The sequence below is a fragment of the Balaenoptera musculus genome, chromosome 1, assembly GCF_009873245.2.
Source record: "Balaenoptera musculus isolate JJ_BM4_2016_0621 chromosome 1, mBalMus1.pri.v3, whole genome shotgun sequence".
NCBI lineage: Eukaryota > Metazoa > Chordata > Mammalia > Artiodactyla > Balaenopteridae > Balaenoptera > Balaenoptera musculus.
Window position 1 is genome coordinate 159,555,457 of NC_045785.1, and position 13,033 is coordinate 159,568,489.

Here is a 13,033-nt window from a genome sequence, read left to right on the forward strand (position 1 = left end):
CTGTGTCTGTAAACAAAGTTTTATTGGAAGACACCCACGCCCGTTCACTTATATATTATCCATGGATGCTTTCAACTATAATGGAAGAGTTAAGGAGTTGCCATGGAGACCATAAGTAACCCTCTCAGCGTGCATTACAAATCGCCAGTAATAATTCCTTTTTGCTTCTTGGCTTACAAAGTGTAAAATATGTGGGCTTTTACAGAAAAGGTTTGCTGAACTCTGGAATAATTAATATAATGATTCATTATTCCCTGAAGAATTTATGATAATAACAGCTTCTGTGATTCTGAGCTATCAACTGAACTTCTTGAATTTTACCATAATAAAGATTCCTTTTTACCTAGTGTTGTATATTTACAGTAATGTAATAATTTTAAAATATATTTAACAAAGAATACACCATAAAACAGAAAAGGTACAGTTTTCATGCATTATTTAACTAAGTCAACAATTAAACACCTACTGTATACAATGAAGATTTCTAGGGATTCAAAATAAATAAAATGTAATTCCTAGCTCTAAGAAAGTCATACTCTAGTAGGGAGACATAGTACTCTAATAAAGGTTTTTGTCACTAAAGGGAAGGCCAAAGCAATGAAAGTAACCTCTACCATTTCATAATGACATACTGTCATTTTAAAAATATTACCTCTATATGAATTAATGGCAAGTTATACACTCAAGTAAATAAGGCAACAAGGCTTGGCCAACACGTTTATCCATTAATAGTTTTAATCAAAGCATTAGCCTTATGTACATAATCAACCTTGACCAACATACATGTAAGTAAAAATGCTGATTAAGAATTTACTAATTATCCTTCTGAACTTCAGAAGTTACTTGGCATCTGGTCCTTAACTATGAAAACAGACACCAACTCATCATAGGTTATTTGCACATAAAGGAAGAGAAATAGTAACTGAATGGTTAATAATGAAGAACATAATAGATAAATATCATCATTAAAAATACACGTTTTGTTTTGAAATCTCAAGTGTCCTACAAATGTCACTTTACTTGGAAGAACATTTCTGAGAATAACTGTCCCTTGAATCTACTCAGAGATTCAATCTATTGTAAAAAATAAATAAATACATCATAAATGCATCAGCTTTTCATAATTAGAATGCCAGGGTGTGCATGCAGTTAAGAATGTTGGCTGTTTGCCTGCTTTACTTAAAACCAGAAGAAAAGTATAATCCCAATAATGAAGTCTTCTAGCAACTGTTGTGAGCAGACGAGAGAGATGTCTCAACTAGCAACTACCTCCAAATGTAGAGACACATGTACCCCTGTGATTGGAGGTTAGTAATCCTGGTGTGTCTCCTCGCTTTTAGTATTAAATATTTAATGGCATATTTTTCCTTAATGGAATCCAGGCACATCTGATCAGTCACTGGGATCATTTAGTAATGCAGCCAAAGTTATCATACTGTCATTTCATATAAGCTTTGTAATTAGATAATTCATCACTTTACTAATTCAAAAGATTGCTTTCTTTACTACTTTATAGCATGCTACGGTAGTGAAATTCAACTAACCTGATCAACAAAAAGGCTCTAAAATTTGGTCCTACATGAACTTGAAACCTCCAAGTGGCAAACATACACACTCCTGACCTTTCAAAACAATAGTGGTAATATCTGTCCCACAAATTAGCCTAACAGCAACACTGAAGTAATAAAGCACCAGTACATCCAGAATGAGAGGGCTAACTAAACAAAAAATTTAAGATTAAAAAACTGAATATATCATAAACAAATTTGTTCTTGCCTTTTACGGAGGTACACCATTCTTTGGCAAGTAAAAAGACCCAGTAAGGGTTTATTTAGTAATTTTTTCCTCCATGATGACTTATATACTTTACTAAAATTATGAGGCTATGGCAGAATATCACAAAGACTATTTATTAACACTCTAATGGCACGTACCAGGCAAATGCAAGTATAATCTTAAATATATTATCATTTGTGTCTTATTTCTAACATATCTCAATCAAAAATATTAAATTACTATTTATTTTCATCCTATGAATTAGCAGATTCTCGTTTTAACCCACTCTCCACTGTTTCTCCAATAAACAAAAATTCTCCCCCAGTGAAAAAGAATTTACTCAGAATGAAACTGAATGTAAACTTTAAGTATCATAGCACAAAAAGCACCTAAAATTCTCACTTTCAAATCTATACAACCACAGTGTACATTGCAAAACCAGCTCCCCCTAATAGCATTAAAAATTAGAGTTCAGAAGGCAAGCTCTGGAGGTCGCAGATGTGCCCTAAATAACAAAAATAACATTGTACCAGGAAAATTATTTTGTTTAAAAGAAAAAAAGAGGGAACATCTTCTCAAACAGATGTGAAATTTCTAATCAAAAAATTTTGTTGCAGTTATATAATATTATCGAGTTAAAAAGTACTTTGCAGAGGTCTGGCAGCACTAACAATGATATCTGTTTCGTGGTCAGGAAGGTCACTTTTATTCTTGTTGCTTCCAATTTAATGTCGGTTTTGAAACATTTTATGCAACTAGTCCATTTTCTATTTTTTTTTGTTCAGAGCTTATCACATTCTAATCAGTCTACCAAATGCATTTTTAGAAAAGAAGTTTTAAGTCCAGAAAAAAAAATAAGTATATTGTTCTAGAACTCTGCACAGTGATCGCTAAAAAATATACTCTATGCATAGAAAATAAGCTCAGAACTAAGCCTACTGACATTAAATTTAGAATAACCATTACCAATAATTACCAGTGTATGTTTGGGGGGATGGAATAGAGACATCCCATGTCATTTCAGTGAACTATGACATGACAACTAACAAAACTCTTTAATTTAATTTCATTCTTTTAAGATTCATGTGTGAGAAACATTTCATTCACCATAGTAAGCTTGCTTTTATATTTCCTACATGAAATCCCAAGAAACTACTCTGAAATCATGGAGTTGCGATGAATGTAGGACATAGTAAATGATTTCTTTCCCAATAGCTATGGGCTGAAACCAAGCCAGTTACTAAGGGAAAGGTACTATTTTCTGCCTGCAAAATTTTTTTCTCAACAAGATAGGTAATTCTTAGCACGGGCATGGGATACCAGCACTGGGCACAACTGTAAGCAACCACCTGAGACTCTGGTTTACAATCAGTTGCAGATTACACTCTTGGCTACATGACAACACAGGGGGACATACAACACTGAAGTTTTATACTAGAATACAAATAAATATGGGAAATAGGCACAGCAGTAGTAGAAATTAATAACGTGTCAGACACTCTAAGTACTTTAGAGTTAACCCTCACTTTAATCTGTAAATATTATTATTATTATTCCCATTTACAGATGAGGAAATTGAGGTTGAGAGAATTTCACTTACTTGTCTGAAAAAGCAACTTAGCCATCATACTACTATTCAACCTCCCATTTAAATTTGCCCTCTAACTGTAATTTTCTCACCTTTTAAAGTTTATAGTCATCATTATTTGTATATACATTCTCTATATTTGTAGCAAATGTTTCGAACTCTATCAACAGATTGAACCATAGGAGTTGTCTTGCCAAGATAAAACCATTTTGAAATCTAACCAGAAATCTTATTTCAAAATAGAAGTGGAAGGAAAAAAGTTGGGGAGTGGGAAGGAGAAGGGGCCTGTGGAGATGGAAAAATACATCTTCCCTTCTCTAAACAATCTGAAAAAGAGCCCACAGAGATGAGCCTGGCCTCTATTTTTGATGAATATACAAATAGTCACACGCCTCCACTGTGCTCACTAACAAGTATCCCCAGTACATCTCCCACCCTTTGGCCACCTTCATTATTGCCAGTGGCGAACCACCACTTTCCTCATACCCTTATGCTTTTATTTCCATTCAGCCACACCCCCAAGTAACATACAATCTAAATTAAAAAAAAAAAATCTTATGCAAATAAAGCTTCAAGCAAATCACTCCCACATTTCCATCCAACCAGATCATCACTCTTCAGCTCCCCAGCTACAGAAATTCTAGAGGTACTACTACCCTCGCTAATTTTCTCTTACTACCTAAAGCAAAACAAACATTTTAAGCATCACGCTTTCATTCAAACTCTTTTTGTAATCACTAAATATAACTGAAACATGTATTCCACTGGTTACAACTGCCTTTTCAAATCTTCTCCATAGGAAGTCAATATATTTTTCTTACCCGGGGGTTAGAGGAGTCAGTACTCCCTCGCTCCCCGCAAGTATTTCTAGACCATTCTCTATAATTGTTTCCCAACACCATCTTCTCTTCTGAAATTCATGCCATTAATTTCTGCTTCCTATGTGAAGTCCTCCTTGATATCCTCCCCTAGAAAAATTTCTCCTTCCTACTTAATTTTTACAACCAGGCAATAAGTTCAGAAGTCAACAGGATTTTTTTTTTTTTAAACATCTTTATTGAAGTATAATTGCCTTACAATGGTGTGTTAGCTTCTGCTTTATAACAAAGTGAATCAGTTATACACATACAATATGTTCCCATATCTCTTCCCTCTTGCATCTCCCTCCCTCCCACCCTCCCCATCCCACCCCTCTAGGTGGTCACAGAGCACCGAGCTGATCTCCCTGTGCTATGCAGCTGCTTCCCACTAGCTATCTATTTTATATTTGGTAGTGTATATATGTCCATGACACTCTCTCACCCTGTCACATCTCACCCCATCCCCTCCCCATATCCTCAAGTCCATTCTCTAGTAGGTCTGTGTCTTTATTCCCGTCTTGCCACTAGGTTCTTCATGGCCTTTTTTTTTTTTTTTTTCCTTAGATTCCGTATATATGTGTTAGCATACTGTATTTGTTTTTCTCTTTCTGACTTACTTCACTCTGTATGACAGACTCTAACTCCATCCACCTCATTACAAATACCTCCATTTCATTTCTTTTTATGGCTGAGTAATATTCCATTGTATATATGTGCCACATCTTCTTTATCCATTTATCTGTTGATGGACATTTAGGTTGCTTCCATGTCCTGGCTATTGTAAATAGAGCTGCAATGAACATTTTGGTACATGACTCTTTTTGAACTATGGTTTTCTCAGGGTATATGCCCAGTAGTGGGATTGCTGGGTCGTATGGTAGTTCTATTTGTAGTTTTTTAAGGAACCTCCATACTGTTCTCCATAGTGGCTGTATCAATTTACATTCCCACCAACAGTGCAAGAGTGTTCCCTTTCCTCCACACCCTCTCCAGCATTTATTTCAACAGGATATTTTATACAGCAAACTACTATCTCTAAATCCCAATTGCCAGTTGCTCTGTGTGTGTGTGTGTGTGTGTGTGTGTGTGTGTGTGTGTGTGAATGTGGGGATGGGAGTGGGAGGCTAATACTGGTAATAAGGAAGTGGAGAAAAAAGGAACACTTGGAAACATAACTGGAAAAAAGACTGCACAATAATGTGTTCGGATCAGTGAAGGGGGACGGGGGGACATTTTCCAAGCAAAACCAAGTCCTGAGCAACAGAGGCACAAGAGGCACTAAGAACCTAGTCCAACAGGAAATATACATTATTTTTCAACAGAAAACCCCAGAGTGTTCAAAATATAAATTGCTAACTTTTGAGGAATTAATCATGGTCTTCTATGAGAAAAAGCTATCAGCTCAGCAGAGAAGAAATTTGCTCTCAGGATTAAGAAACTTTTCATTCTCCACCAACCCCTTTCCTTCCCAGGCAGTACAAGTTTGATAAATATATGCATATCCCCAAGTAAAACTTTTGACTTGCTGAGATTCTTTGCCTTGGTAGATAATTTTCAGAGTTAGAATTAACCATGTATTTTGATAACCCTGGACAAGAGTGCTGCAAACAAAAAGAAAAACAAAACAAAACAAAACTTGCATAATTTGATCAGTGAATTCACTAACAGACACCTCTCTCAGGAGGCCAAGAGGCCTGATAGCAAAAGAGTAATTGTAAGGAATGTTTGGAAATCCAAATAAAGGAAAAGAACATCTGTGTGAAATCTATCAGATATAAAACAAGTTTGAAAATTATTGAAACCAAGTGATGGAAACATGAGGAGGGTTCATTAGAATTGTCTCTCTACTTTTGTGTGTGTTTGGAAAAGTCCATAATCAAAGATTCAAAAAAAATAAGATAGAAACAAATATGGAAAAGCTCTCAGAATTCCTCGTCTTAAATGACAATTAGAGGAGCCAAAACACAAGCTTCACATGTCTAATACCTGCACAGAACCTGAATGAACATAAATGAGTGGGAGGAAAAGCAAAACATAAAACAGGCTTTTCTTTTTGAGGCCAGGTAAAGCCAGCTTTCTTTGAAGCGTGAATTAAAAAGTTAGTTCCTTAAGGTGAGAAAGGCAGGTCAGCATAGAACCACTCCTGACAGTCTGCACGTGTAGGAGCAGCAAAAGAAAGCAGCACTCTCTGAAGTGCCCATTTCTTCTCTTTGATTAATTCTATGCCAGTAAGATGGGGCGGGGGCAGTAGATAGGGATAAAATTCCCTGTCCAGCATTCTCCACCCACTTGCAACGTATTTGTCATGATCTGCGTCATCACACACTTGCAAAGTTATAAGCTCAGGGGCTCATCCCTAAGCTTTGCAGGACACTGATTAGCTTAATTTAAGACTATTCTATTCTTTTTAAAAAATGAAGGACAGGGAGGGGGAGGGGAGGAGGAGGGGAGAAGGAGGAGAGTTTTCTCTTTTAAGGACAAATGTATAAGCAGAAAAATAACTACAATCTATAAAATATAAACAAAACTTTTATAAGGAAGTACAGGAGCCATAGGTTAATGCTGCTTTCCTCTGATTATTAACCAATATTTTAAGGCAGAAATAACAGCTCTGAGTCCAATTCCCTCATACACTACAAAAATGTATATGTTTTACTTTTGTAGCAATAACAAATATAAGTATGTGGGAAGAAGGAAAGCACATTATTAAAATTTTGTCTGCTTAATCATAATGACAGAATTTCCCCCTACACAGCACAAAGAAAAGTTCATTGTAAGATACATGAGATTAAAATTATTTTAAAAGAAACAAGAGAAATAAGATAGTAATTTACAATTTACACTAAGCAATGAAAGTATTTTTAAATAGTTATTATGAACACTAATAACTCCAGTAATTAGCACTTGAACATTTTTCAATAGGAAACACTAGAAATGAAGTTACAGTCATCATAAGGTATATTTTTATCTTTCAGTATGTGTTACGTTGTATAGCATGTAACATCAAAAGAGCTTGTGTGCACTGTATACACAGCGTTACTATAGGTTGTAATTTTCAGAAGCATATGAAATAAACATGAGAAACTTCTCAGATGCATTATAAACAACACTTACATTTTGAAATCAATTTTAATTAATAGACAAACCAGAATGTAATGCTAAGATGATATTATCAGAAAATCGTAAGAGCATACCCTAAAGAATAAAACTACATTTGGGAAAAACAAGAATAAATCTGTAGCAATCACACTAATCACATTTAAATTCTTAGAAAATAAGCAGATTATAAAACATACTTTAAAAATATTCACAAGATAAATATATCATTGGATGTGTGAATATAAATTGTAAAATTGACAAAATCACCCTCAAATGTAAAATTTTACTTATTATTAAAAATATGATCTATATTTAAACAAATCCAAACACATAATATGAGAAAGTAAGGACGGCAAACACATGAGAATAACAAAGGATATATTGGTTCCTTTCTCCCTATCCCAGGGTAGATATCAAGAATCAATCAGGGACTTCCCTGGTGGCGCACTGGTTAAGAATCCGCCTGCCAATGCAGGGGACATGGGTTTGAGCCCTGGTCTGGGAAGATCCCACATGCTGTGGAGCAACTAAGCCCGTGTGCCACAACTACTGAGCCGGTGCTCTAGAGCCCGTGAGCCACAACTACTGAGCCCACGTGCCACAACTACTGAAGCCCACACACCTAGAGCCCGTGCTCCGCAACAAGAGAAGCCACTGCAATGAGAAGCCCGCACACCACAACAAAGAGTAACCCTCGCTCGCTGCAACTAGAGAAAGCCGTGCACAGCAACAAAGACCCAACACAGCCAAAAATAAATAAATGAATAAATAAATTTAAAAAGAAAAAGAAAAAGAATCAATCAGTGCATTCTGTCTCTCTGGGCCCAAACAAACCCTCAGAATCACTTCCAAAAAGAGCACTCAGGTACCCATTACCAAGAGACCACAATGAAATATTAAATTATACCTATTTTCTATCCCTAATCTAAGATTTTCGTGACTTAAAACATTTAAACAAACGTTTTGGCAATTTGGGCAATTATTTTAAAATCAGAAATGGTTATATTTTCATATTATTTAAAATTCACTTAATCAAGAAATGGATTCCAATAATTTCTTTCACTTCAAGGAAGTCTCCATTGCTGAAACAACCACCACAAAACTAAATGGACTCAATGGCAAACTTAAATCCATTCATAAAAAATAATGGAATGTTACTTTCTTTTGAGAAAAGAAAGCACACTCTTTTGAGGGTGTGCTTTGACAGCTGACAATGAACATACTTGGGCCATTAGTAAGAATACTGATAAAGCAGAAAAAATAATACTCTTTTCAATATAAGCAATACATTCTCCCATTCTCTACTCAGTAAAGCAGGGGACTGATAAAGGCATGAAGGGTCCTGGATTTTCACGATCAACAACGAAATAAGGAGTAAAGGGTTGACTTATGGCATTAGCAAAGATACCAAAGTTAACACTTACCTTTGCAAAGGCTTCAAAAATGTCAAAGGAAGGTGGCAGCTGAGAAGCATCCTGTATTTCTTCTCTCATGAAATGTTGAAATGTCAATGCAAGTTGCCTGAGGCCCTCTTTCTTATCTTCAGTCAGTTTGTTAATATCTTTTTTAAAGAGAAAATAAATAGTACAATCACACAGTGAACTTTCAATGGATAATTTTCAGGTATTCAATGGTAGCTGTTAAGGCAGATATTTCCTACCCTAGATTCCATTCTGACAGAGATCAAATGCATCTTTTTATTTTTTGACAACTACAGATCATTATCATACGTTATCAATCAAATTCTGCCAAACGTTATCTACAAAATAAGATCAAACACCTACCAAAACAAAATAAATACACACACAGATGAAAAAACATTAAAACCAAAATCAGTAATGATGTGTGTTAGTAGATTTTCTACATCCTCCTGCACACATGGCAGGAGGCACCTGCACTAAATAAGTGCACTAAATATGGCACTAAATAAGCACCATAAATGCTTATTTAGTTAGTGAATTTAAGTAGACTTTTCCATGAAACAATTTACAACCAGGTCATAACTAACTGATAAACAGTATCATCTCAAAGACAAAAAAAGCAGAAAGCAAGAACTGAAAAGTTCAGTTAAATTAAGTTCAAATTGGTGAAATTGGTCAAGTAGAAAGTACATCAAGAAAAAAACATGAATCAACCAAAGAAATCTCATTTTCAAGTTCTTTTCAGGTTGAATAAACAAGATATGATACTGCTTCAACCCAAACAGAAGGAGAAAGTTCCAAAGCCAATATCACCCCTTTAAAAACTCAGTTTCATTTACACCACAAAGGGGTGTGAAGACTAGGAGTGCACAGTTCAATTAATAACGTTTGAGAGCACTTCACTTAAGGCAGCGTGTATGACACTGCTACTGAGCAGGGCTAATGTTCATAGTAAAACTCACTGCAAGAGATGTTATTTACCTAGCAGTAATATAAGAAGAAAAAAATGACTAGTTCTCTATTAAAACTTGAAAAGATAGATCAAGATGAAACTACAGCATAACTCTGTTGCTCATGTCAGGTCTACATATTTTCTTTAAATTACTTGTTCAACAGAACAAATTAACCCAATGATTCTTTAAATAATAATTTATTATCATTGGCACTTAGGATTCCATAACCATAAATCTGTACTAGATGACCTTATTTGTCTCCATCCAGAAATATTAAACTGTGTAGCACATTTACTCCATGAGCTCTTGCTACTTTTGACTTAAAAGTCATTTACAGTTTCAATGAAGAGGATCTGTGAACTGTGCCAGTAGAAAGAAACAGAAACCCTACGTTCACTTAACACTCAGATTTGCAAGGCCTCTCAGTGTTAAGGAGGTTGGCCACCGCCATGGTAGTTCAGGAGAAGAACAACGCTCAGCGCTGTCAGAGAGCCTAAGTGATCGGTACTTTCTACTTTCCTTATTATCTAAATGTTCCCTGGAGCCCCCATTCACATTACTGTTCCCTAACATCAAAAAGAAACCAAGAGGGCTTCCCTGGTGGCGCAGTGGTTGAGAATCTGCCTGCTAATGCAGGGGACACGGGTTCGAGCCCTGGCCTGGGAAGATCCCACATGCCGCGGAGCAACTAGGCCCGTGAGCCACAACTACTGAGCCTGCGCGTCTGGAGCCTGTGCCCCGCAACAAGAGAGGCCACGATAGTGAGAGGCCCGCGCACCGCGATGAAGACTGGCCCCCGCTTGCCGCAACTAGAGAAAGCCCTAGCACAGAAACGAAGACCCAACATAGCAATCAATCAATCAATAAATCTTTAAAAAAAAAAAAAGAAACCAAGAGTGGGAAGAAGGGAAAGAGGAGAGAAAAACAGAAGTAAAATTTATTCTGTCAGCTGGACAAAGGGTTATACTCCCCTCACTGCCTAACCTGGACACCTCTATGGCACCTCACAAACTCCTCTAGGGCCAAAGCTACCCTGGAATAAACTAAATAAGCTAATGTGTCTATATAAAAGCATGAAAAGGTTTGCTGCCTCACATAATAAAGAGACAGAAAAACAAAGTTTAAAAAAAAAAAAAGGCAGCTCAGCAAATAAATGACAGAACTTTTAAGATGCTGATAGAGAATCACTTACTTGACTCCAGATCATAAAATGAGTAAAGTTTCTCCGATTCAGAGGGTGTTTCTTCCATCTATGAAGAAAGGGGGAAAACACCAAAAACAATTTCAAGTGCTCCAATATATAAATGAATATGTTTGCATATCTTTAAATATTCAAATGCAAGTCCGTTAAAAAGATAATTTTCTATATTATCCTTCTCATCATTCTTAGAGTTAAATTATTCAATCAGTCACAACTTTAAAATCTGTGTTGCAAACTGACCCACCAATTTAATTTCCAAACACAAATTCTTTTACAAGAAGTTTCCATTCTTTTCTTTTTTTCCCCAATTCTACCACAGACTTGTATCACTGTAAGGGTTTTACTACTAATTATTATAGAAAAGCAAAGATGGATGAATAAAAATAAGAGTTTATTACAAACTGTGCAACCTTGGGCACGCTACTTAAACTTGAGGTGTCAATTTCCTTATGTGAAACACAGGAGTAATAATAGCACTGAGTTGTTGTGGGATGAAATAAGGTATATCATGTAAAGCAATTAGCACAGGGCCTAGAAACAGTAAGTGCTCAACAGAAAGTAGCTATCATTACAGTTACTTTCTCTTAGATTTTGATTCCGTAGGTCGGGGTGAAGACTGAGAACTAGAGCCCTGGGTGATTCTGAAGCAACCCATTTCTGCTCTGACAGTGGTTCTCTATCTTTTCAATACTAATAAAGTAAAAAAAAAGTTCAGACTCAAATATAATATTATTATACTTTTAATATCCAGTGATTAAAGAAACGCATAATGACAAAGTTGCTCTGAGTTTATTAAAGCTTTGAAATAAATTTGTGTATTTTAGTTCAACACAATATGTACATTTAAAAATAGTAGTAAGTAAATGTGACAGATGTTGTATATTCAGTCCAAAGACAATGTCAATTTGGTATTCTAAATCCATTTTTTTTAGTATAGATGTAGTTGATATACAACATTGCATCAGTTTTAGGTATATACTTTTACATTCCTAAATTCCTCTATGAAATTTTATTGCCAAAAGAAGTTAACAGACAACAGGACACAAGAGAGCTGAAGCCTGCAATAAAGAGATATTCATTCTAAAGCCTGGCAAAAAAAAAAAAACAACCCAAAACTGGAAGGTGTCACCAGAGGGGGATTTCAGGGAATCCACTAGCTGCTTTGGCAGAGTAGGGAAAGGGACTGGAGAAACAATTTCAGTGAATGTTGGCTTAAAAAAAAAAAGAAAAGAAAAAAAGGTAAGTACCCTTCCTTGTAAGATTAATTATCATCTAATTAAAATCTCACTTTAAGAGGCAACCAAAAAAATTATATACTTGCCCTGTGCATTAGTTCTCAGTAGAAAAGTAATAAAGGCAATGTAACAGGCATCACTAACATCTCATGCCCCAAACATAGGACTTTATGTTTCTATTCACAGGAGATCACACACAGGGCCTTCAAAGAGGGGCGGTGCACTTCATCACTGCTGTGATTAATAGGAAAACAACAAGTCTTGTCTTAAGACACTCCCTGGAATAATCCACCTTCTACCTTGACGTGGATTTAAATTCAGTCTTAAATATGAATAATACATGCAATTGCAAGTGCTTATGTTAAATTAAAACCCAAGCATATTTCACAAGTTTTATACTCACAAGTTTGAAAACAACTCTGCCAAGAAGTCGGACAGAGTCGGGAGGATATCTGGGTTTGCAGCTTTTAAGGCATTTGCATTCTCGCTTGTGGTCCTGCCAAGCTTTTTTCTGTTAATACAAGAGTGAGAAGGGCATATAAGACATAAAAATTTAACTTTCATTTACACTGGTTTTGAATGTTGTGAGTCATCAACATTAATTTCAACAGCCTAAATACAACTGCAAATAGAAAATGAAAGCAATATTCTAATACTATTAATGATCCAGGATTCAGTATGCAATTACCAGGCATGGACATCAAGAACCTCCATTTCACCTCTGTCCTTCAATTTGTCCCTTGGTTATTACCTAACTGGTAGAGTCCAAAGAAAGAATCATTATGTACTTCTTAATAATTTATAAGATAGCCTTTTAGGTGATTAAATAGGATTCAATAATAGACAGTGATTTTGAATACAAAAAGAAAATATCACTCCAAATTAGAAAATAAAACACAT

At 35.6% G+C, this 13,033-nt stretch overlaps 1 protein-coding gene across 1 annotated transcript in view; it reads right to left on the minus strand.

Annotated features, from left to right (window-relative positions):
• The window catches only part of SMYD3 (SET and MYND domain containing 3), a 711,719-nt gene that overhangs the window by 501,093 nt on the left and 197,593 nt on the right, over positions 1-13,033 (minus strand). The window contains exons 3-5 of the mRNA XM_036829018.1: positions 12,537-12,644; positions 10,890-10,947; positions 8,748-8,884 (exon numbers count right to left, since the gene is read on the minus strand). Coding sequence (XP_036684913.1) covers positions 8,748-8,884; positions 10,890-10,947; positions 12,537-12,644 — 303 coding nt within the window. The remainder of the gene's footprint in view (positions 1-8,747; positions 8,885-10,889; positions 10,948-12,536; positions 12,645-13,033) is intronic.